Genomic DNA, 24,139 nt, shown 5'->3' on the forward strand with positions numbered 1-24,139 from the left:
GGCGGCGAGGACTCCCGGGCCATGGACGAGTCGAGCCTCCTGCGGCGCCGCGGGCTCCAGGTGAGGCCCCTGCGCGGGCGGGCGGGCGGCAGAGGGCGCGGCCAAGTGGACGCAGCCTGAAAGGTGCGGAGAGGGCGGGGCCTTCGCTGGCTGTAGGGAAACTGAGGCAGAGGGCGGGGAACGCTCAGATCGCTTCTCTTTGACCACCAGCTTCTCAAAGTGCTTTTCTCCTGGTGGGAAGGGGGAAGGTGTCCCCCTTGGACACCTAGGGAAACTGAGGCTGCAAGAGATTGCGTGGGAGGAAGAGGCTGAGGGCTCTGCCCCTCCCCACCAGCTGTTTAATAATAATGCTAGCAGCAGCAGCCATAGAGCTCACCATATGTTCATAATAATCCTATTCCTAGTGATGTATTAGTATTAGTTCATATGTATTAATACCTCGGGTCGTCGCTGTCCCACAACACCCCCTCAGCTCACCCCTACGACGACCTGGGGGGGTGGGGCTGTCAGGCGCCCATTTGTCAGAATAAGGAAACTGAGGCTGTAGTCCCTGCAAGCCATTCTCCAGAGGTCGCCCAGCTGGGATTCGATCCTGCGCTCTTAACCAGCTCCCCTGGGGCACAAGGTGCTGCCAACTAGCAGTGTGTCCTGTGGGGAGGGCGCCCTTGCTTCCGCGGGCCTCAGTTTTCCAACGGGCCATGGGGTCCTCTTTTTACCGAGTTTGTGTTTGGGGGAGGCTGTGTCACCAGGAGGTAGGGACACAGGCATCGGGGACAGCAGAAGCCTGTTTGAAGCTACACAGGCTACAGGACCGCGGACAGCCACCCTTCGACCTCTCTGGGCTTCAGTTTCCCCATCATAAGAAATCAAAAATGGGAATTAAGATTTGGCCATTCCCCTCTGGGACTTAGCGACCAAGTTCTCAGGTAGGGAACCTGGGATTTAGTATTTCCCCAATGAACATTTATGGAGCGCCTGCTGTGTGCCCGGCTCTGGAGAGGCAGCAGAGTGCTCTGCAACCTCTGAAGCCGCCCTCCTGGAAACCCCAACCTGCTGGGAGCAGCGGTGACCCCACGGAGTGGTCAGATGCGATAAGGGACTCAGAGGAAGAGAAGGAGGCGCCTGACCCAGGCGTTGCTGGGAACCCTGGGGTAGAGGAGGCAGCCAAGGGTGGCGGGGCATTGCAGCGGGCGCGGTATTTAGGGAAATGAAAAAGGTTGACAAGCTAGAACCTAGGGAGGACTGCGCAGGTGGGATGGGGGTCGGGGACTGAAGTTAGCTCCGGGCAGGTGGAGGGAGTGAGGGGGATGGGGCAGGCGGGTCTCCAACCTGGAGCCGCGCGGAGCCCATCACCTGCGGGACTGCGAACTCAGCGGGTGGTGGAAAGCTAGGTCTGGGGTGGTCAGGGAAGGCACGGGCTGAGCTGCAGGTCACAGACACCCCGTCTCTGGAGGGGGTGGGGCAGAACTGGAGGCGCCGAGGCCAGAGGCAGGAATGGGGGACTTGGGCGGAGAGGAGGGGGCGGGGCGGGATTGGCGAGCAGCGTGGTGTTGGGGGGGGCAGCCCCGCCTCCAGCCCCAGTTAGATGCCAACCCGCCCGCGGCCTCTTAAAATAGAGAAACCGCCTCCGGGTAGGCGAATGGGGGTGCTGCTGACGTCAGGAAGTGGGGCCGGTTCCATCAGGGGGGTCAAACATTTCCTGATGATGAGTTCTATGTTACCAAAAGGGAAACTGAGGTTTAGAGAAGCATAGCCATGGTCCGTGTCTCCCAGAGTGTAGGTGACAGAGTCAGGCAGGATTTGAACCCAGACGGTTCCAGCTTCCTCTCCCGACCAACGGAGCGCAGGCGTCCATCCACGGAGGTGGAGGGTGAGCACCGATTGCCCGACTGAACGAAGGCATTCCGGGCAGAGGCCACAGTGCAGGCAAAGGCCCAGAGGCATGTAGCCTTCCCTCCCTATTACATTGGGAAACTAGACTTGAACCTAGTTTTTAGCACTAGAGGCTGATGGCCAGGACTTACTGCTTCCAGGGTCTTCGGTGCTGATTTTGAAAGGGTTAGACTTTCCTCCTAGGGAAATGGGGAGCTATGGAAGGTGCTGGAGCAGGAGAGGACATGCCCATATTGAGGGGCTGGAAAGACTCCTCTGGAGGGGCGGGATGGAGGGGCGGGTCAAAAAGGGCAGGAAGCCAGGAAGGAGCATGGAATGAAAGTCTTAAGTGTACTAGACGTGCTGGCTCATGTAGTCCCAGCAACTCAGGGGGCTGAGGCAGAAAAATCTTTTTTTTTTTTTTTGAGATGGAGTCTTGCTCTGGCACCCAGGCTGGAGTGCAGTGGTGCCATCTTGGCTCACTACAACCTCTGCCTCCCAGGTTCAAGTGATTCTCCTGCCTCAGCCTCCCAAGTAGCTGCCCAGCTAATTTTTGTATTTTTAGTAGAGATGGAGTTTCACCGTGTTGGCCAGGCTGGTCTCAAAGTCCTGACTTCAGGTGATCCGCCCACCTCAGCCTCCCAAAGTGCTGGAATTACAGGTGTGAGCCACCGTGCCCAGCCAAGAAGGATCTCTTGAGTGCAGGAGTTGAGGCTTCAGTGAGCCATGATCATGAGACCCTGTCTCAAAAATAAAAATAAACGTCCCGTGGGAGAAAATTTAAATAATAATAAAATAACAGTAAGGTGGTAATAACCGTTCATTCATATTAACAGGCTAAGCCCTCTCACGCGTTCAATTCTCCAACAGCCCGAGTACTCAGTGCTATTATTAGTTCCATTTTTCAGGGGAAGAAACTGAGGCCCAAAGAGGGAAGTACCCGCCAGAAGCCAGAGAACTGGACTTCTAACCAATCTCATCAGCCCCAGTTTTGGGTCTCCTTCCACTGGAAAGTGTCAGTGGTCCAGGAGCACCCCAGCCAATCGGGGGCAGGCTGCTGGTGAAAGCCAATCAGATTGTCCAGGAGCACCCCAGCCAATCGGGGGCAGGCTGCTGGTGAAAGCCAATCAGATTTCCTGGAGGCCAAAGGCCAAAGAGTCCATAAACGGTGCTGACTGGCCAGTTCAGACTGATAGCCCAGGGCATCCTCTCCCGGGGTGACAATCGGAGGCTTGCCAGTGTCTCTGTGCAGGAGAGGTCTGAAAAAGGATCCGGCCTGGCCCGCGGGCCACCAGTTTGTGACCGCCCTGGGTCCAGGGAGGAGATGGGGACCTTTCCAGTTTGGGTTAAACTCAGCCTCATGCCTAGCGTGAGCAGGCACTGGGTAACGTGAACGATTATTAATACTACTATTATCTTTTTTCTTTCTTTCTTTCTTTCTTTCTTTTTTTATTAGAGACGGGGTTTCACCATGTTGGCCAGGCTGGTCTTGAACTCCTGACCTCAGGTGATCCACCCACCTTGGCCTCCCAAAGTGCTGGGATTACAGGCGTGAGCCACCATGCCCGGCCTACTATTATCTTAACATTCACATCTCCCACTTGGACCTTTGCTTTGAACACGGCCGAATTTCAAAACATCAGATCCCACAAGAGAGCATCCCCCCGGCAGAGAAGATGACTAGAGCTTGGACTAGTATCTGGAGTATTGGACTAGTATCTCTGCCGCTTCCCTAGGTTCGGTCCTCAAAGGAGATCCTGCTTTCTCATGGCCAGGTTCCACTTATTTTCCTCCTCCTCCTCATCCAGGTGCGGTGTGGTCCATGCTGACTTTCCTCCCATTTCACTCCAGGGACACCAAGCTTCCCATGAGGCTTGGCCCTCCCAGCAGACTGAGTCCCACCTCCCCTTGCACGTGCTGTTTGCTTGGGCATGGACTGGTGTTTTCTGTGTGCCTGCTGGCTTTGTCTGACACCTCCTAGTCCAGGAAGCCCCTTAGCTCTCCTCTCTGTGTGCCTCCAAACTCTTCTCTCCCTTCGGGTCCTTTTTTTTTTTTTAAAGAGACGTGGTTTCACTGTGTTGTCCAGGCTGGTCTCGAGCTCCTGACCTCGTGATAGACCCACCTCGGCTTCCCAAAGTGCTGGGACTGCAGGTGTGAGCCACTGCGCCTGACCTTTTTAAGACAGAATCTTGCCCTGTCACCCAGGCTGGAGTGCAGTGGTGCAATCTGGGCTCACTGCAGCCTCCATCACTCGGGTTACAGCAATTCTCCTGCCTCAGCCTCCTGAGTAGCTGGATTACAGGCTCACGCCACCACTGCCAACTGATTTTTGTATTTTTTTTTTTTTAGTAGAGATGGTGTTTCACCATGTTGTCCAAGATGGCCTTGAAGTCTTGATCTTAAGTGATCCTCCTGCCTCAGCCTCCCAAAGTGCTGGGATGACAGGCAGGAGCCACCACACTGGGCCGCTTTGGGTTTCCCTTCACCCCTCCCATATGGGGGTGTTCATGCTGTGTCTTCTCCAAAGTGGGATTTCCTCAAGGTGGGGCTAAAGCTTGTGGGAGAGGCAGCATCCTCCAGCCGGGGATACCATAAATATTACCTTTAAAGGGCAGCTCCAGGGGGTCGGGGCCTCCCCAGCCTCCACTCATCTGGGTGGAACCACTCCCTGGGGAACAGCAGGCACAGAGGGGGGCTGTGGGCGGAAGCAGATGGTGCGGGGAGCGAAGGGTCCGGGAGTGGTGCCAGGAGAGTGCCGAGTGGTCCAGCTTCCCCAAGAGCCTTTGCAGGGAGCTGCTGACTTTGTCTCACCTCTCTCTGCCGCTTAAAAAAAAATTAAACATCTTCAGACTGGGTACAGTGGCTCACGCCTGTAATCCAGCATTTTGGGAAGCTGAGGTGGGAGGATTGCTTGAGGTCAGGAGGTCAAGACCAGCCTGGCCAACATGGTGGAACCCGGTCTCTACTAAAAATACAAAACTAGTCGGGCGTGGTGGTGGGCGCCTGTAATCCTAGCCATTTGGGAGGCTGAGGCAGGAAAATCGCTTAAACCCAGGAGGTGGAGGTTGCAGTGAGCCGAGATTGCGCCATTGCACTCCAGCCTGGGCAACAGAACGAGTCTCTGTCGCAAAAAAACAAAACCAAAAAAATCTTCACATCTTTCTTTTTGTTTTTTGGAAGCAGCTTTCAACTGGTGATTATTATTCACCTCTTGATCGTCGTCTTGACCCCGGCCCGTGGAGGTCTCCCCCAGGGCCAGGCCCTGAGCTTAATCAGGAACCCTATGCCACTGGACCGTTTTCCAAACGAGGAAACTGAGGCACAGAGGGCTTTAGTGACTTGTCTGGGTCACACAGTGCAGGAGTGGGGAGTCAGACTGGGAGCCTAGAACTGTCAGAGTTTTAGAAGGAAATGGCTGGAATGGGCATAGGGTGCAAGTAGGACCCCCCACCACCAGGGTTCAAATCCCTCCCTGTTTCACGTGGGGTAGTGGAGGAAGTGGTATAAGATCCCACAACTGGCTGGGCGCAGTGGCTCATGCCTATAATCCCGGCACTTTGGGAGGCCGAGGCAGGCGGATCACTTGAGGTCAGGAGTTCAAGACCAGCCTGGGCAACATAGTAAAACCTCATCTCTACCAAAAATTTTGAAAATTAGCCGGGTGTGATGGCACATACCTATAATCCCAGCTGCTCAGGAGGCGGAGGTTGCAGTGAGCCAAAATCGTGCCACTCCACTCCAGTCTGGGCGACAGAGCGAGACTCTGTCTCAAAAAAAGAAAAAAAATTCCCCCAACTATTGGAAGGGGCAGAAGGAGACACTCATGGCCACAGTGGTGGTGGCGAGAGTTTCATCACCATAACTGCTTGAACTAAAAGTCGCGATTTGTCTGTCCTTGGAGATATTCAAGCAGTCAGGGAGAGCTGGGAGTAGCAGGTCCTTCTCCTCCCATTCTGACAGTTCTGTTTTCTGAGCGCAGAGCTGCTGAAGTCAGGCCTGGGGTGATGCCACACCCCGGCGACCCTTTCCCGCCTCTCCCGGGAGACCTTGCCCTCCCAGCTGGGTCATCCGGCAGCCCAGCAGCTTCCGGCCCCCTTCAATTGGCTGTGGGGGCCGATGGCGTCACTGGTTGCCATGGCGAACACCCGGATCAGGACGTGGGCAGCCTGGAGCCCACCAAAGCAAAAATAGTCATGTGTCCCCAGCGTGGTCGCCCTGATGTGTGTGTAGGGAGGGTGTCCTGAGACCCAGTTTCCTGCCTCTCACTCCACCAAGAGACGTGGGCAGCCGGCTTTCCTCTGCGCCTAAGTTTCTCTGCCAGTGAAACAGCCCCTGCCCGCGGTTCGTAGTGGGCAGCTCAGTAAATGCAAGGACATTTACCGAGTATTACAGGCCCTTGCTGAGCTCAACAGTAGTACAACAGGACACAACAGCAGGAATAGTAATGGCGGATCATGATTAACCCCAGCCCTCCCAATGTCATCTCCAGATTACAGATGGGAAACTGAGGCACAGGGCCGGGAAGAAACAGAACTGGACCCAGACCAGGGTGTTCCCAGGTTCTGAACTTGCACCGCATGCCATTTTGAGAATTAAAAAACCCTATTGAATGGCCAGGCTCGGTGGCTCACACCTGTAATTCCAGTACTTTGGGGGCTAAGGCAGGTGGATCACTTGAGGTTAGGAGTTCAAGGCCAGCCTGGGCAACATGGTGAAGCCTCGTCTCTACTAAATATACAAAAATTAGATGGGCATACTAGTGCACACCTGTAACCCCAGCTACTTGGGAGGCTGAGTCAGGAGAATCGATTGAACCCAGGAGGCAGAGGTTTCAATGAGCCAAGATTGTACCACTGCACTCCAGCCTGGGCGACAGAGCAAGACTCCATCACACACACACACACACACACACACACACACACAAAATTTTGGTTGTCTGGTCATGGTAGCTCACGCTTGTAATCTGAGCATCTGGGGAGGCCAAGGCAGGTGGATCACCTGAGGTCAGGAGTTCACGACCAGCCTGGGCAACATGGCAAAACCCTGTTTCTACTAAAAACACAAAAATTAGCCAGGTATATTAGCATGTGCCTGTAATCCCAGCTGCTCGGGAGGCTGAGGCAGGAGAATTACTTGAACCCAGGAGGTAGACGTTGCAGTGAGCCAACATTGCATCATTCCACTCCAGCCTGGGCAAAAGAGCAGAACTCCGTCTAAAAAAAAAAAAAAATTAGCCAGGTGTGGTGACATATGCCTGTAGTCTCAGCTACTTGGGAGACTGAGGCCGAAGAATAGCTTGAACCCGGGAGACAGAGGTTGCAGTGAGCTGAGATCGAACCACTATACTCCAGCCTGGGTGAGACTCTGTCTCAAAAAATAAAAAACCTTTTTGGGCAGGCTATGTCTGAGGATGGACTATGGGGTCACAGTGGAACACAAGCTCAGGACTCTATCCTGCATGTGGTGAGGCTACACAAAATTGATACAGGTTGGCTTGCTGAGCTCTAAAAGGGTCCATCCATCAGCCGTCTTCCCCGTGCCCCCATGAGTGCCCAGGGCCCAAAGCTGCATAAACTCTGCAGTGGGTGAGGAGACCCAGGAGGAGAGGGACCTCTGAGACGGGCCAGGAGGAGGACAACTCAGTAATCTCTGCTTTCTCAACAGATGACTAGTTTTTAGCCACTACTGACATACTTCTTCATAAATACAACTAATTTGTAATTTTAAATAAAATTATTATTTTTTTTAGAGATGAGGTCTTGCTCTGTCACCCAGGCTAGAATGCAATGGTGTCATCACGGTTCACTTACCTCCGACTCCTGGGCTCAAGCAATCATCTCACCTCAGTCTCCCGAGTAGCTGGGATTACAGGCATGCGCCCCCATGGTGAAACCCTGTCTCTACTAAAAATACAAAAAATTGGCCTGGCGCAGTGGTTTATGCCTATAATTCCAGCACTTTGGGAGGCTGAGGCAAGCAGATCATGAGGTCAGGAGTTCGAGACCATCCTGGCCAACACGGTGAAACCTTGTTTCTACTAAAAATACAAAAATTAGCTGGGCATGGTGGTGTGCACCTGTAGTCCCAGCTGCTGGGAAGGCTGAGGCATGAGAATTGCTTGAACCCAGGAGGTAGAGGTTGTAGTGAGCCAAGATCGTGCCACTGCACTCCAGCCTGGCAACAGAGTGAGATTCTGTCTAAACAAACAAACAAACAAACAAAAAATTAGGTGTGGGGCACCCACCACCACCCGGCTAATTTTTGTATTTTTTGTAGAGACAGGGTTTCACCATGTTGGCCAGGCTGGTCTCGAACTCCTGACCTCAAGTTATCCACCTACCTCGGCCTCCCACAGTGCTGGGATTACAGGCGTGAGCCACGACTCCTGGCCTTATTTTTGAGACAGGGTCTCACTCTGTCACCCAGGCTGGAGTTCAGTGGTTTGATCTTTGATCTTGGCTCACTGCAACCTCTGCCTCCTGAGCTCAAGCAATCCTCCCACCTCAGCCCCCCGCAAGCTGGGAGTAGAGGCTCGAGCCGCCATGCCCGGCTATACTTTTTGTTGTATTCGTTGTAGAGACAGGTTTTTACCATGTTGCCCAGGCTAGTTTCAAACTCCTGAACTCAAGTAATCCATCGCCTTGGCCTCCCAAAGTGACAGAATTACAGGCATGAGCCACTGCACCCAGCCTAGTCTGGAAATTTTGTAAACTTTTTTTAGAGAGATGGAGTCTCGCTGTGTTGCCCAGTTGAGCTCAAACTTCCAGCCTCAAGCAACCCTCCCGCTTTGGCCTCCCAAAGTACTGAGATCCCAGGTGTGAAACACCGGTGGTGCCCAGCTAAAATAATTTTTAATGCAGGTGTGGTAGGATCTGGGTGGGGAATTAGACTGTGACTCTGGAGGGCCTCCAGGAAGAAGGGATGTTGACTTCAGACCCGGGGTATGCGCCGCAGTTATTTAGGGCTGGCAGGGAGAGAAGGCCATGTCGAGAGAGTGCACAGCTAGTGCAAAGGCCCTGAGGCAGGGCTCAGCCCAGTGTATAGAGTGAGCAGAAGGACGCATTGGTTGGGGCAGGGGATTGGAGGTTGTGGGGGTGCGCCAAGGGCCAGGGGTTCTGAGGGCTTGTCTCGCTGAGATTGATCCCCATTTCTGTCTCATTGCAGAAGGAGCTGAGCCTGCCACGCCGGGGACGTGGGTGAGTTCACCTGGGGCTGGCGGGCTGGGTGGGCCCTGGTGGTCGTGGCAGTGGAAGAAGTGGGTATTTCAGTGACAGCCGGTGAATCGTGACTGAATTGAATAATTACAGCGACACGCTTCACATTCATTCTTGTCCCAGTCTCTGCAAAGCGCTTTGCAAGCACCCGGTCTGCCTCTCGCCACACCCTGGGAGGCCATACCGGTTTGCAAATGAGGAACCTGAGGTGCAAGGGGATTTCATCACCAGCTTAAGGGCACTCAGCTGGGAAGGGAAGAAACTTATCTGGAATCCAGAGTCCAGATGTTGAATTTCAATGCAAGTGTATTGAAACTGACTGGAATGCCTCCCATGATGGGGAGCTCACTTCCTTTTGGGGAACACCAATAGAAAATCTTCTCTCAGTTGGGTGCGGTGGCTCACGCCCGTAATCCCAGCACTTTGGGAGGCTGAGGCAGGCAGATCACTTGGGGCCAGGAGTTTGAAACCAGCCTGGCCAACATAAATAAAACCAGCCTGTCTCTACTAAAATACAAAAAACTCAGCCGGAAGTGGTGGTGCACGCCTGCAATCCCAGTTACTCAGGAGGCTGAGGCAGGACTCGAACCCTGGAGGCGGAGGTTGCAATGAGCCAGACAGAGCTCCCGACATTTCACTTTAACATAGGCAACAGAGTGAGACTCTGTCTCAAAAAAAAAAAAAAAAAATAGGCCAGGCACGATGGCTCACACCTGTAATCCTGCACTTTGGGAGGGCGAAGCAGGTGGATCACCTGAGGTCAGAAGTTCGAGACCAGCTTGGCCAACACGGTGAAACCCTGTCTCTACTAAGAATACAAAAAATTAGCTGGGCATGATGGGTGCCTGTAATCCCAGCTAGCTGGGAGGCTGAGGGAGGAGAATCACTTGAACCCAGGACCCAGTTGCAGTAAGCTGAGATCGCATCACTACACTTCAGCCTGGGCAACAAGAGTGAAACTCTGTCTCAGCAAAAGAAAAGAAAAGAAACTCATCTCTCAGGGTCACATCAGTGTTTCTGTGGATTGGCTTTTATTTATTTGTTTGTTTGTTAATTAATTTATTTATTTTAGACAGGGTCTTGCTGTGTTGCCCAGGCTGGAGTGCAATGGTGCAATCTTGGCTCACTGTAGCCTCTGCCTCCCAGGTTCAAGAGAATCTCCCCCGTCAGCTCCAGAGTAGCTGGGACTCCAGACGGGAGCCTCCACACCCGACTTGTATGTTTAGTAGAGACAGGGTCTCACTATATTGCCCAGGCTGGTCTCAAACTCCTGGACTCAGCAGTCTGCCTGCCTCAACCTCACGAACTGCTGGGACTACAGCCATGAGCCCCCGTGCCCAGTCCAGGTTACCGTTTTTTATTCCCAAAGCTTAGAGAACATTTTTGTTCAATGCCTTCCTTCATTTACAGATGAAAGAAAGCAAAGCCCAGGCTGGGGAGGGGTTTACCTTGAACTCATGGTCTGGACGTGAGTGAGTGTGGACACCCCATGTTTGGGGCTGCTTTTGCCTGAGTTGGGGGTGAGAATGAATCACTCAATGAACATTTTTGTGATCCCCTACTGTACACTGGGTCCTGCTGAAGGCAGAAAGGATACAGAGAATTCACTCTCAGAGCAATGGTTGAAGTTTTGTACACAGGAGAGAGATTAACCAGAGAAAGAGACGGAGAGGCGCTGGGGGTGGCTTGATCCTGAAGATCTGGGGCCTCTTGAAGGAAGTGACCTTTGGGCCGAGATCTGGAAGAGGAGGAGCTGGGGGGCGGGGAATCTGGGGAGAATGGCACTCCAGGCAGCAGGAACAGCGTGGGCAAAGTTTCTGGGGTGCCAGTACGCTTGGCATTAGAAGAACAGCGTAAAGATAAGGTTAGCTGAGTGGAGTGAGTGGAGAGGAGGTTGGAAGGACAGAAGGAAGAGGTCTTTGGGGTCAGAGTGGACCCCAAGCCCAGGCCATCTGCTCCTGTTGGAGTGGGGATGATGCACTTGGCCGGGAGGCGCTTGAAGGCCCCAGTAAATTACTGGGGATTGCCCGGGACTCAGACATTGCCCTGAGGGCAGGCACTGTTTCCAGCCTTGGCCCAAGCTGTGGGCAGAGTGTTGGCCCAACCTGTGGGCAGTGTTGGACCGGGAATCAATGAGGACTGCAGAGGGCAAAGTCCTGGGCCATGGGGCAGGACAAAGACTCCACAAGAAATGTCCACTCCCTAACACCTTCCCTATGCCCCACTGGGTCCCCCCGGACCTCAAGATGACCAGAGTGAGACACAGACACCCCCAGACTGTGGGGTTTGCTCTAAGAGGGAGGGAGGACAGGGCTGGAGGCGCCTGGCGCTGGTGGGGGTGCAAGGACAGTTTGGCGGAGGAGGGGCGGGTGGGGCTGGACTCATATGTGGGTGAGGGGGACAACCTTCGTGGCAGAGGGAACAGCTGGAAGCCGGGAACTGGAGGTGTGGTCAGGGCCTCTAGTGTGCCCGGCGATGCGGAGACCCGAGCGGGGCCGGGACCTCAGTGCCGAGCGACCGGCGGGCATGCGGGGTGGGGGCGTAGGGGCGGCGCGCGCTCAGATCCCGGCGCCCCGAGAGCCCCTGGGCTGGGGCGAGGGCTGAGGCCGGGCCAGGGCGGGGAGAGGCGGGGTCAGGCCGTGGAGCAATCGCGCCGACCGCGGAGCCAGTGACCGCCCTTCCCTTCCGGGACGCGGCTCGGGGCTCCGGACCCGGCGGCCTCGGCGTCCCTGCGGCAGATCCCGCCGCCCGCGGCCCCCTCTCCCGCGGCGCCCCCCGCCTTCGGGCCCGGCCTGCGCGCAGGTGCGGAGCTCCGAGCCCCGCCCCGAGGCGGAGCCAGCCCGGCCCCCCCGGCCCAGCCCCCGCGTCGAGTCCGCCGCACCCGCCAGGCGTCGGTCCCTGCGTCCGTGTGTCCATCCGTCGGTCCGATCGCGCCGCGATCGGGGGTTCTGGGGGCCTCCAAGGGGGCGTCGATCGCCGGCCGCACACACGCGGCCTCGGCCCCGGCATGAAGGCGCGCAGGGACAAGCTGCACATCCCGGCGCTGACCCTCGAGTGAGTGTCGGGCGGGGCAGGGCGGGGGGTCGCGGGAGGACAGGACGACAGCCACCCTCCCCCACGTCTCTGCTCGTGTCGCCCAGAAACGCACCACCGCCTCCGGGGAGCCCTCCCGGGCCGTCGGTCTGGCCCCGCCCTCACGGCCTGCGCTGAAACCAGAATCCCGGGTCTTGGGCCCCTCCTCCCTGAGGGAACCGCAGCCCCCCTCCGGAGATCCGGATTCGGCCGCACGAAGGGGCGACCGCCAGTTCACCGTCCCCGGCCTCTTTCTTTGCAGTCTGTCTCCGAGCAGCCAGAGCCCGTCCCTGCTGGGTCCCAGCAGCCCCTGCAGCCCCTGTAGCCCCTCCTTGGGCCTCCACCCCTGGAGGTAAGTGACAGCGCGTGTGGGCGGGGCGCAGACTTCGCCCTGGCACCCCAGAGCCTTGGAAACCCTCCAGACTCGTCACTCTCCCTAAGGTACCGTGGGTGGGTGACATCGCCTCTCTGGGCCTCAGTTTACCCCTCCACATAATGGCACTGCGATCCGTTCTAGGGGCTTAAAGGGAAAATTCCATTTTCAGCCAGGCTGGCATCTAACAGGTGGCCATGGAAGCGAAGAACTTAAGCTTTGTCCAAGGACTTCCCCGAGACAGGTGCCAGATTCCCAAGCTGCTCAGGGTACTCCCTGCTGAAATGGGCCCGGACTCCTGGGTGGTGACCTCAGGGAGAAAGCTCCTCCCTCGAAATACACATGCACACCCAGGGCTGAGAGGCCACCAACAAGAGCCCCGTGAACTGAGCTTCACCTAAGAGGCGCAGGGCGAAAGAACCAAGGGGACTGAGTGCCCCATAACCCCTTCCTGATCCCCACTTTTCCATTAGGAAAACTGAGGCTCAGAGAGAAGATGCCAGTTTTCCTGATTCAGTCCGTCCCCTGGGGCCAAGCGTCAGGGCGAACTTTGGCACCAGGGTATGTTGAGGGTTTGAGCCACTCTCTGTGACCAGCCAGGTTTCAGGACAGGGGAGTTTGGTGATCTCCTTTCATGGTTTGGGCAAAAGTTTAGGGAGGGCCAGATGTGAGGTCAATGGTGTCTATTAGAATTAGGTGGTCCATCAACCATTTACCCATTTACACTTTAGTTTGAATGAGCTGCTTTAATCTTTCCACAGACATTTTTTTTTTGAGACGGAGTCTCGCTGTCCCCCAGGCTGAAGTGCAGTGGCGCCATCTTGGCAAGTAGCTGGGATGACAATCACTTGCCACCATGGCTAATTTTTGTATTTTAGTGGAGATGGGGTTTCACCATGTTGGCCAGGTATCTCGAACCTCTGACCTCAACTGATCTGCCCACCTCAGCCTCCCAAAGTGCTGGGATTACAAGCATGAGCCACCATGCTGGGCCATCCACAGACCTCTGGTGGGGAGAAAAAAGAACAATATGGAGCCCGCCTTTGGGTGCTGGGCAACAGGGAGGTGCCTTCATTCGGGCAACAAGCACTTATGAGACATGTACTGAGGTCCAGGTACTAAAGGCACTGCTAAGATAAACGGAGTCCCTCCATCAGTGGCTTCCCAGTCAGCTTGGGGAATTGCGTGATAGAATGAATGGATAAGCAAGATGTATTCAGGTAGGGACCACTTGGGGAGGTGGTATCTTAGCCGAGGCTGGGCACAGCTAAAGGAAGACTGGCACCAGGCAGTGGGAGCTGCATGTGCAAAGGTCCTATGACAGGACTGAGGTGTTTTTGTTTTTGTTTTGAAACAGAGGCTCACTCTGTTGCCCAGGTTGGAGTGTAGTGGCACAGTCTCGGCTCACTGCAACCGTCACCTCCCAGGTTCAAGCTTCAGCCCCTCTGAGTAGTTGAGACTACAGGTGTGCCACCATGCCCAGCTATTTTTTTTTTGTTGTTGTTGTTGTTGAGATGGGATCTTGCTCTGTTGCCCAGGCTGGGGTACAGTGGTGGGATCTCCACTGAAACCTCTGCCTCCCAGGTTCAAGTGATTCTCCTGCCCCAGCCTCCCAAGTAGCTGGGACTACAGGCACACGCCACTACACCTGGCTAATTTTTGTATTTTCAGTAGAGACAGGGTTTTACCATGTTGGTTAGGCTGGCCTCAAACTTTTGACCTCAAGCAATTCTCCCACTTTGGCCTCTCAAAGTGCTGGGACTGCAGGCATGAACCACTGAGCCTGGCCTAATTTTTGTATTTTTAGTAGAGACAGGGTTTCATTATGTTGGCCAGGCTGGTCTTCTGACCTCAGCTGATCCTGACCTCAGGTGATCCACCCGCCTTGGTTTCCCAAAGTGCTGGGATTACAGGTGTGAGCCACTGCACCCAGCCTGAGATTATTTTTAAGCCTCTGTGTCTGCCTCGGGCGGGGTGGCGGGGGGGAAGATCAGCTGGGGCCAGGAATGGAGGTGGCCAGAGACAAGGAGGTGGGCAGGACAACATCCAGGACCAAGTCGGGGCATCCAGTGGGTAACAGAGACTGCCGTCACCCTCATTTAGTGACAAAAACGGGGGTACAGGACATCAGAATGTGTTATCAGGAGCATTGTAGGAAGCTTTCAGGCCAGATGTGGCTCTGTCTGAATCCCTGGCTTCCACCCCAGGTGAGGACCTGATGAAGGCAGGGACCCTTGAACTTGAACCCAGGAGGTGGAGGTTACAGGGAGGCCTCTGAGCAGCTTTGACCAGTTTAACTGGGAGGGGAGGGAGGAAGTGTCTGGGATTTAGAAAGGCCAGCAGGCTGCGTCCCTCACCACCAGGGGGCAGCAGAGCCACGTCGCCTTGAGCCTGGCCGGGAAAGGGGTCCCTGCTTGCCATGCCAAGCCTTCCTAGGAATAAGCTCATAATTGTCCCCGCAGAGCCTAGTCTCTGCAATTCCCGCCTCCTTTTCTTTTTTCTTTTTTCTTTTTTTTTTGAGATAGTCTCGCTTTGTCACCCAGGCTGGGGTGCAGTGGTGTGATCTAGGCTCCCTGCAACCTCCGCCTCCTGGGTTCAAGGGAGTCTCCTGCCTCAGCCTCCAGAGTAGCTGGGATACCAGGCATGTGCCACCATGCCCAGCTAACTTTTGGCTTTGTTTCTTTGAGACGGAGTTTCACTTTTGTTGCCCGTGCTGGAGTGCAGTGGTGTGATCTCAGCTCACTGGAAACTCTGCCTTTCGGGTTCAAGTGATTCTCCTGCCTCAGCCTCCCGAGTAGCTGGGATTACAGGCATCAGCCACCACAATCAGCTAATTTTTTGTATTTTTAGTAAATATGTTCCACGGTTTCTTGTCTCAAAAAAAAAAAAAAAAGTATATATGGGGTTTCACCATATTGGCCAGGCTGGTTTTGAACTCCTGACCTCAGGTAATCCACCTGCCTCGACCCCCCCACAGTGCTGGGATTACAGGCATGAGCCAATGTGCCTGGCCTAATTTTTATACTATTAGTAGAGATGGAGTTTCACCATGTTGGCCAGGCCAGTCTCAAACTCCTGACCTCAGGTGATCTGCCCGCCCTGGCCTCCCATGGTGTTGACATTACAGGAGTGAGCCACCATGCCCGGTCTTGCCTCCCCTGCCTCCGTTCTGTTCATCTCCCCATCACTCACTCAGCTTCACTCACATGGCTTCCTGGGCTGATCCTCCAGAATGCTGGCAGCCTCAGGGCCTTTGCACTTGCTGTCCCCACTGCCCGGACAATTCCCTCCTTTATTCTTCCGTCACATCCTCATCAAAACCTCAGCTTCAGATAGGAAGCCTTCCCACCCACCCACTCCTTCCAGTTCCCACAAACATGGGTATAACATGTATTATACCGGCTGGGCGTGGTAGCTCACCCCTGTAATCCCAGCACTTTGGGAGGCTGAGGCAGGCAGATCACCAGGTCAGGAGATCAAGACCATGCTGGCTAACATTGTGAAACCCTTTCTCTACTAAAATACAAAAAAAAGTTAGCCGGGCATGGTGGCAGGCTCCTGTAGCCCCAGCTACTCAGGATACTGAGGCTGGAGAATTGCTTAAACCCGGGAGGTGGAGGTTGTAGTGATCCGAGATCACGCCACTACACTGCAGCCTGGGTGGCAGAGTGAAGCTCTGTCTCAAAAAAACAAGCAAACCAAGAACATGCATTGTACCTGCCCATTTCCCCATCCAGACCCCAGGGATTTTTTTATGAAGCCGTCTCACTCTGTTGCCCAGGCTGGAGTGCAGTAGCGTAATAGGTTTCACTGCAACCTCCACCTCCCGGTTCAAGTGATCCTCCTGCCTCAGCCTCCGGAGTAGCTGGGATTATGGGTGCCCACCACCACACCTGGCTAATTTTTGTATTTTTAGTGGAGACAGGGTTTCACCATGTTGGCCGGGCTGGTCTCGGACTCCAGAGCTCAAGCGATCCTCCCACCTTAGCCTCCCAAAGTGCTGGGGTTATAGATGTGAGCCACTGCACCCAGCCAGCCCCAGAGGTTTGATTTCCACATTGTCTTGTGGGATTAGCCCGTTATTTTTCTCATCCAGAGGTTTGACAGCCTCTCTGGGACCAGACCTGATCTGCCCTGGTCATGTTGTAGCTTCAGGGCAGACCCAGGGTGTATACCACAGGTGCTCAGTTAATGCATGTGGCTTAGATGAATGGGCAGTATCTGGGAGGGCTCTCCTTGTGGTGGTGGCAGTGGTGGTGGCAGTGGGACCATGAGTTGGGCTTTTTTTTCTTTTTGAGATAGAGTTTTGCTCTTGTTGCTCAGGCTGGAGTGCAATGGTGTGATCTTGGCTCACCAAAACCTCTGCCTCCCAGGTTCAAGTGATTCTCCTGCCTCAGCTGGCTAATTTTGTAATTGTAGTAGAGACAGGGTTTCTCGATGTTGGTCAGGTTGGTCTCGAACTCCCAACCTCAGGGGATCTGCCCACCTCGGCCTCCCAAAGTGCTGGGATTACAGGCGGGAGCCACCGCGCCCGGCCGAACTGAGCTCTCACCTGGAACAGTACCATCAGAGGCACATTCCTTCCGGAGCCTCAAATGCCAAGGGCAGGAAGAAGATGGATTTTCTACTTAGAACACTGGAAGCCATAGAGAGTGTGGGGCTGGGAGGGGTGAGGAAGATGTGTGGGCAGGTAGGGTAGTCAGACTAAAAAGGGGCCAGGGATGTCTGTACATTTACCTGAGACTTTGCCATTTATAGTCACAGCACAGGCAGGGAGAGTCAAATGCCAATGTCACAGAGGTTGTCAGGGACAGGGCTAGGAGAAGGATTCACCCAGGAATGCAGTTTAGTTGGTTTATCTGTTTGTTTGATGAGATGGAGTTTCACTCTGTCGTGGCACGATCTTGGCTCACCACAACCTCCGCCTCCCAGGTTCAAGCAATCCTCCTGCCTCAGCCTCCCAAGTAGCTGGGACTACAGGTGCATGTCACCACACCTGGCTAATTTTTGTATTTTTAGTAGAGACAGGGTTTCACCATGTTGGTCAGGATGGTCTCGATCTCTTGACCTTGTGATCCATCTGCCGTGGCCTCCCAAAATGCTGGGATTACAGGCACGAGCCACCGCGCCCGGCAGAAATGCAGTTTTGCTATAAGAGCAATAGGAAGCCATGGAGGGTGTGTGAGCAGGGGAAGGGCAGGATCTGGGGAGCAGTGGGCTGACACCAGAATTCAGTGGCTCAGCCACTTTCATGGAAGGCCTTTGCTATGGCGGCAGGCCCTCTGGATTGTCAGCTGCAGCCCTGTTTTGCAGAGGGAGAAACTGAGGCCAAATGAACATGGGAGAAGGTCTCTCCGTGCTATAGATGTCAGGGCAGTGGGTATATGTAATGGGGGTGTTGGGTATATGTAATACAGGGTGTAGCTTTGGCTGGGGACGAGGAGCCAGTGCCTTTACTTGAGTGTGTGCAAAAGTGTGTTCCCATGCATATAGGGTGGCTCAGCATGTAGTGACAGCAAGTGGAGACCGTGGCCCCATCCCCACTTGGGTCCCCAGATGAGGCTCAAGATGCATACCTGGGAATCACAGGTGACCACTTCGAGCCTCGTCACCATCTCTGACCCCGCCTCTCCCCTGGTCTCCAAAGAAGTCCCCAATCCACCCACTTCTCCATAGCTTCAATGTCCCCCTCCCGGACACTGTCCCAGCCCCTTACTGGCCTCCTGCTACCTTCATTCCTGCCCCCAACAGCATGCTCCCCAGAGCAGACACGAGGGGGTTTACAAATCGTCCGGATCATACCCCTTCTCTGCTCGGGCACCCTCCATGGCTCCCCAGTGCTCCTACAAGAAAATCGCCCTCCTCCCTGCAGCCCACAAGGCTTATGTGGTCACCCCCGCTGGCATCTTGCCCTCAGTGCTGCCTCAGAGAGCTGTGCCCTTTGCCCGGGACCCACTTTCTGCATGAACAGCTCCCTCCTCCTCCATGCCTGGCCGGCTGCAATGCTCCCTCCTCTGAGAGGGCTCCCAGCTAATGTCACCCTTTGCAGTCTTCCCTCCTTTCTCTTCCCTTCTCAGCCTTAGTGTTTGAAATTATCTTTTTTTTTTTTTTTTTTTTGAGACAGTGTCTCACTCTGTCACCCAGGCTGGAGTGCAATGGCGCGATCTCGGCCCACTGCAACCTCTGCCTCCCGGGTACAAGTGATTCTCCTGCCTCAGCTACCTGAGTAGCTGGGAATACAGGCATGTTCCACCGTGCCCAGCTATTTCTTAAAATTTTTTATTTATCTATTTTTATTATTTTATTTATTTTTGAGAGGGAGTCTTGTTCTTGTCCCCCAGGCTGTTGTGCAGTGGCACGGTCTCAGCTCACTGCAACCTCTGCCGCCCGGCTTCAAGCTATTCTCCTGCCTCAGCCTCCCAAGTAGCTGGGATTATAGGCGCGCGCCACCACACCCGGCTAATTTTTGTATTTTTAGTAGAGATGGGGTTTCACCGTGTTGGCCAGGCTGTTCTTGAACTCCTAACCTCAGGTGATCTGCCCATCTCAGCCTTTGAAAGTGCTGGGATTGCAGGCATGAGCCACTGCAACCAGCCTTTTATTTATTTATTTATTTATTTATTTATTGAGACAGAGTTTTGCTCTTGTTGCCCAGGCTGGAGTGCAGTGGCTCGATCTCGGCTTAATGCAACCTCTGCCTCCCAGGTCCAAGCGATTCTCTTGTCTCAGCCTCCCAAGTAGCTGGGATTGCAGATGGGAGCCACCACGCTGGGCTAACTTCGTATTTTTATTAGAGATGGGGGTTTCACTGTGCTGGCCAGGCTGGTCTTGAACTCCTGATGTCAGGTGATCTGCCTGCCTCGGCCTCCCAAAGTGCTGGGATTATAGGCGCGAGCCACGGCATCTGGCCAAAATTACCTTGTTCATTGAATTGCTTCCTGTTGGCTTGGCGCAGTGGCAACACTCAAAAAAAAACAAAAAGAGTTGTATCCTGTTTACTGTCTGCCTCCCCCACCGGACTAGGTGGGCCCCTGAGGACAGGGGTTTTGTGGGCCTGGTCCCTACGGGGTCTCCAGGGTTCAGAACTCGAGTGGACATACAGTATGTGATTAGTGTTTGTTGAATGAATGAATGACCAGATATGGGTGTTTGAGCCCTGGGTCTGGGCAACCTCGGGGCCTTCCTAGGGAGATACTCACGAGGTCACGGGTGCCTGGGGGTGGCACCGGGTGTCTGGGACACCGGGAGGTGGATATGGCAGGGAGTCTGGGAAAGCTTTGAGAAGAAGAGGGGACAGGGTCAGGTACACAGTGGGCGGCAACATGCTTTCTGTGTTTTTTGTTTGTGTGTGTGTGTGTGTCCAGGGTGGAGTGCAGTGGCGTCATCTCCACTCACCGCAACATCCTGCCTCAGCCTCCCGAGTGGCTGGGATTACAGGTGCCCGCCACTCTGGCTGGCTAATTCTTTGTTTCTTTAGTAGAGTCAGGGTTTTGCCACATTGGCCAGGCTGGTCTTGAACTCCTGGCCTTAGGCGAACCACCTGCTTCAGCCTCCCAATCCCTGTGCTGGGATTACAGGTGTGAGCCACCACACTTGGCCTCACCCAGGCTGGTTTTAAACCAAGGCTGGGAAAGGCCAGATGAAGGCTGGGCGTGCTGGCTCATACCTTTAATCCCAGCTACTCGTGAGGCTGAGGCAGGGGAATAGCTTGAACCCTAGAGGTGGAGGCTGCAGTGAGCTGAAACTGCGCCATTGCACCACAGCCTGGGCAACAAAGCAAAATTCTATCTCAAAAAAAAAAAAATCATCTCTTTTTTTAGCCTGACTCCAGTATTGGGTCTGGACTGGATCCCAAAATGTCCTGTGGCCCAGGAAAGGGCATCCCTTGTGATGACACTGCCCCTGACATCCCTGGACTGCCATGACAGGAGGGAGCATTCATTCAGTGCCTACTTTGGGAGACACTTCTGCTTCCATAGTGGCTTCCACAGTGAACACATTATGCCCTCAGCCCAGTACCAGGCTCTGTGTCTCAGAGTTTATTCTGTTTTCAGTATGGGGGATGTTATACATGGGGAAATAGAGGCCTGGAAGTTAGCCTGATGCTATCGATTATAGAAATAAATGATATACAGATATAGAGCATATACCAGCTGCCCTTGGAAGCACCCCCTTGCATCTGATTTGTGTAATCCTCATGTCAGCCCAGTTTTCCTCCCATTTCATAGTTGAGGAGACTGAGGCTGCAGTTCAATCGGGTGGCCGATTCCTAACTGAGGCAGGGCTGATGGCCTTTCCCGCCACACAGAGGCAGAGCATGTCAGACGCCCCGACTCAATTTGCCAAACACACCCTGTGTGCCAGTCCGGTGCTGGGAACTGCTGGGACCCCAAGGAGCCCCTTAACCTGGGGAAGACAGAGCCGGCCAGACACGAAAGAGGGTTTTTCAGAGGAAGGGACGCTGTCTTGCCAAGCTAGATTCCCGGTAGTGGGATCAGGGTGGGCGTGGTAGCATGAGCCGGGCCAGGACCCTGGGTGGGTCTTGGGAGCCGCACTGAGAAGGGGTCAGTGCCCCGGGAGAGAGGAAAAGGAGGGAGGGAGTGATTAGATTAACACGTTGGCAGAAAGGAGCCAAAAACCTTGTCCCTGGCTCGAAAGCTGCCAACGCCCCGCCCCCGCCGCCCGCGGCCCTAGCAACGCTCCGCCTCTCCGCCCGCGGCCCTGGCAGCGCCCCGCCCACTCGCCCGCTCGGGGTCCGCCGGCCTCGCTTCCGCGTCGCTCGCTCCGCCTCCCGGCAGGCCCCGCCCCCAACAGGCCCCGCCCCCGCACTCGCCTGGGCGGAGTTCCCGTCCGCTCTCGGGGGCGCGCGCTTCCTTCTCGCCGCCCCCTTAACCCCGCAGCCCAGCGTGCCCCCAACCCCTCCCAGCTCCGCGGGGCTCCCGGGGCCGATCCCGCCGCCGAGGTTCGCGCCCCGCCGCCGCCGGCTGCGCCCCCGCGCCTTCCCGGCCTCGGGCGGCGGCGGCGGCACAAAGGGAAGCAGCATGTCCGACCCCAGCTACTGGACGGCGGTGGCGGCTCCCGGCCATCGCAGCCGCCTGGCCAAGGGCGCGCTGCTGCAGCGCTCCAAGAGGTAGGGGGCACGGCGCCGGCGAAGGCTCGGCGGTCTGCCGAGCAAACAGGAGCTGCCAGAAGTGTGTCCTGGCCGCGTGGCGGGGGCCACGGCGAGCGTGTGTGTGTGGCAGCAGTGGGAAGGGGAGAGGACGCCTGCGGTCGAGGTGTCCCCTGGGGTCCCTGGCACCCTCCTTTCGCCCCTTGTTCCTTGGACTGGGGTGTCCATCAGCGTCGCAGCTGGGGTGATGACAGACAGGAATGAGTTGTGACTGAGCTAGGATTCGAACCGGGTGTCCAGGGCTGGGCAGAACCTGGGAGGAACTTCTCGGAAAAACAGGCTGATCTTTCCCTGGGGGCCCGTTCAGCAGAAATGTTGGCTCAGAAGCAAATATTTACTGCACGAGGCTGGCATGTGGGTGGGGTGTCAGGAGTCCAGATAGCTGGGGTTAACCCCCACCAAAGCCTCACCTCTCTTAGAGTCTGTTTCCCCTTTTGAAAAGCAGGGAGGCTAAGTGAGGGCTGTGGATTCTGCCAGACCTGGGTTCAGATTTCGACTCAGCCACTACCAAGCTGTGTGACCTCAGGTAGCGCCTTAACCTCTCTGTGCTTGGGTTTCTTATTGGTGCTGGACTGGGGCAAAGTCTGGGCAGCGAGACCAGCTACTGAAAGACCTTGAATGCTGTGTCCAGGGCTTAAACTTCCCTCCAAGATCATGGGGAGCATTGGAAGGGGAATATGGGTGCCAGAGGGATGAGGGACAGGAGGCTGGCTGGCTTCAAGCCCCTGCTCTCTGCCACATTCTGTCTGTTGTGTCCTGGGTATCAAGAGAAGATGGTTCTCAAATGGCAACTTCTTGAGGTCCTGGATCTCCTCCTGGAAGAGTTGGGCAAGCAGTCGGCCCTGCATAGATGCTTGGGAAGTGAACCGATGATGCCTGGTTCTCCTTTGAGGCCTCACATTTGGGCTTGTTTTCAAGAAGACCTCACCCTAGAACAGGAGGGAGGGCGACTAAGTGTTTTTCCCAAATGTTTCTGGAAGCGGCAAGTGACACAGCAGGATGGAAGAAGGAGGGTGCTGTGGTGCAGTGTGGGGGCGAGGAACCAGGTGAGGGGCTGGGAGAGGATGTGGAGACAGGCAGGTAAGCGTGCGCTGGGGGGCTGGCAGGAAGTTTTGCAGAAGCCTGCGGGTTTCACTTTTGCTTCTGCAGCTCAGGCTGGGAGACTATCACTGTGGCTGTTGACATCTATGGCCTCAGTTTCCCAGTTGGGGAAATGGGCCCAGCCAGTCTCTCCCAACTCTGCGGCTTGTTGGGATTGGTACATGTTGGGGATGGAATTCACTCAGGAGGCATTGCCTGCGCTCCTGGCGTGAGTCAGGCCCTGTGAGCCATGGCCAGGCAGAGACAGCCACATATGCACCCGAGTCCAGCCCAAAGCTGAGCACTGCATGTAGGTTTCATCCTTCAAGGTACAGAGATGGGGAAACTGAGGCTCAAGGCACAGCCACAGGTGGAGACACAGACAGGCCTGGCCTCTTCTCCCTGCCCACTTTGTCACCTGTGTTCCTTGTCAATCGTACGCTGATTCTCCCATGGCTTGACCTGCGTTGTGCCGGGGACCCCCATTTCTACACCTCGGAGGCCCCGAGACTTCATCTCTCCCTCCCTGTGAGGTTCTCCTGCCGCTGAGCTGCGTTGGCAGCTTGGGGTGTGTGGGCTGATGCTCCTGTCGAGCAGAGCTGTTGCTGGGTGACTGCTCTGCTGGGGCGGGGGACCGTGTCGCTCCCAGCTGCCTTCTGTCAAGGTGTGGGCTGGGGCCGGGGCCCAGGTGGGAGAAGAGGCCAGGCAGGGTGTGAGTGTGAAAGACACAGGCCAGGGGTCTGGTGGCCAGATGGGAACCGGGATGGAAGGAGGAAAACACGTGGGCGAAAGTCCAGCCGCACAGGCAGGACTGCACGGGGTGGCACTTAGGGTTTCAGTTGGGTTGCACTGGCATCGTAGGGGCATCTTGGGAAAAACGAGGGTTGTCGAGATGAGGGCAGAGGCTTCAGGAGGGGTGGGTAGAATGGGGTGCCTCAGCTCATCTCTGGGCTGCAGGGTGCGGCCCCCCCGATTTGCCGGTGCTGGCAGCAGTAGCCAGGGCACAGGGAAAGATGTAGGGGTGGGACTGTAACACAGAACCCTGAAAAACCGGGACAGGGGCTCCTGGCCATATGGAGTGTCCACTGTCAGGCTCGAAACCCTTCGTGCCCTTGCTGTTAACAACACTGCTGATAATTTGTTTTCGTTTTTGTTTTTGAGACAGAGTTTCATTCGTGTCACCCAGGCTGGAGTGCAATGGCGTGATCTCAGCTCACTGCAATCTCCGCCTCCCGGGTTCAAGTGATTCTCCTGCCTCAGCCTCCCAAGTAGCTGGGACTACAGGCGGGCACTACCACACCGGGCTACTTTTGTATTTTTAGTAGAGATGGGGTTTCTCCATGTTGGCCAGGCTGGTCT

At 55.3% G+C, this 24,139-nt stretch overlaps 1 protein-coding gene across 50 annotated transcripts in view; it reads left to right on the plus strand.

Moving 5' to 3' along the window:
- Positions 1-24,139, plus strand: part of MAST3 (microtubule associated serine/threonine kinase 3) — a 54,879-nt gene continuing 30,740 nt past the window's right edge. For 8 of the 50 annotated variants that reach the window (XM_035286914.3, XM_035286893.3, XM_035286891.3 and 5 more), the window contains exons 1-4: positions 3,034-3,256; positions 3,609-3,680; positions 9,037-9,068; positions 12,421-12,510. In XM_035286914.3, coding sequence (XP_035142805.1) covers positions 3,197-3,256; positions 3,609-3,680; positions 9,037-9,068; positions 12,421-12,510 — 254 coding nt within the window. In that variant the 5' untranslated portion in view covers positions 3,034-3,196. Of the gene's footprint in view, positions 124-3,033; positions 3,257-3,608; positions 3,681-9,036; positions 9,069-11,937; positions 12,141-12,420; positions 12,511-21,413; positions 21,662-24,139 lie in introns of those variants that run through there. The other 42 variants (XM_035286904.3, XM_035286909.3, XM_035286907.3 and 39 more) reach the window with 8 other exon arrangements.

The sequence above is a fragment of the Callithrix jacchus genome, chromosome 22 (genome assembly GCF_049354715.1).
Source record: "Callithrix jacchus isolate 240 chromosome 22, calJac240_pri, whole genome shotgun sequence".
Lineage (NCBI taxonomy): Eukaryota > Metazoa > Chordata > Mammalia > Primates > Cebidae > Callithrix > Callithrix jacchus.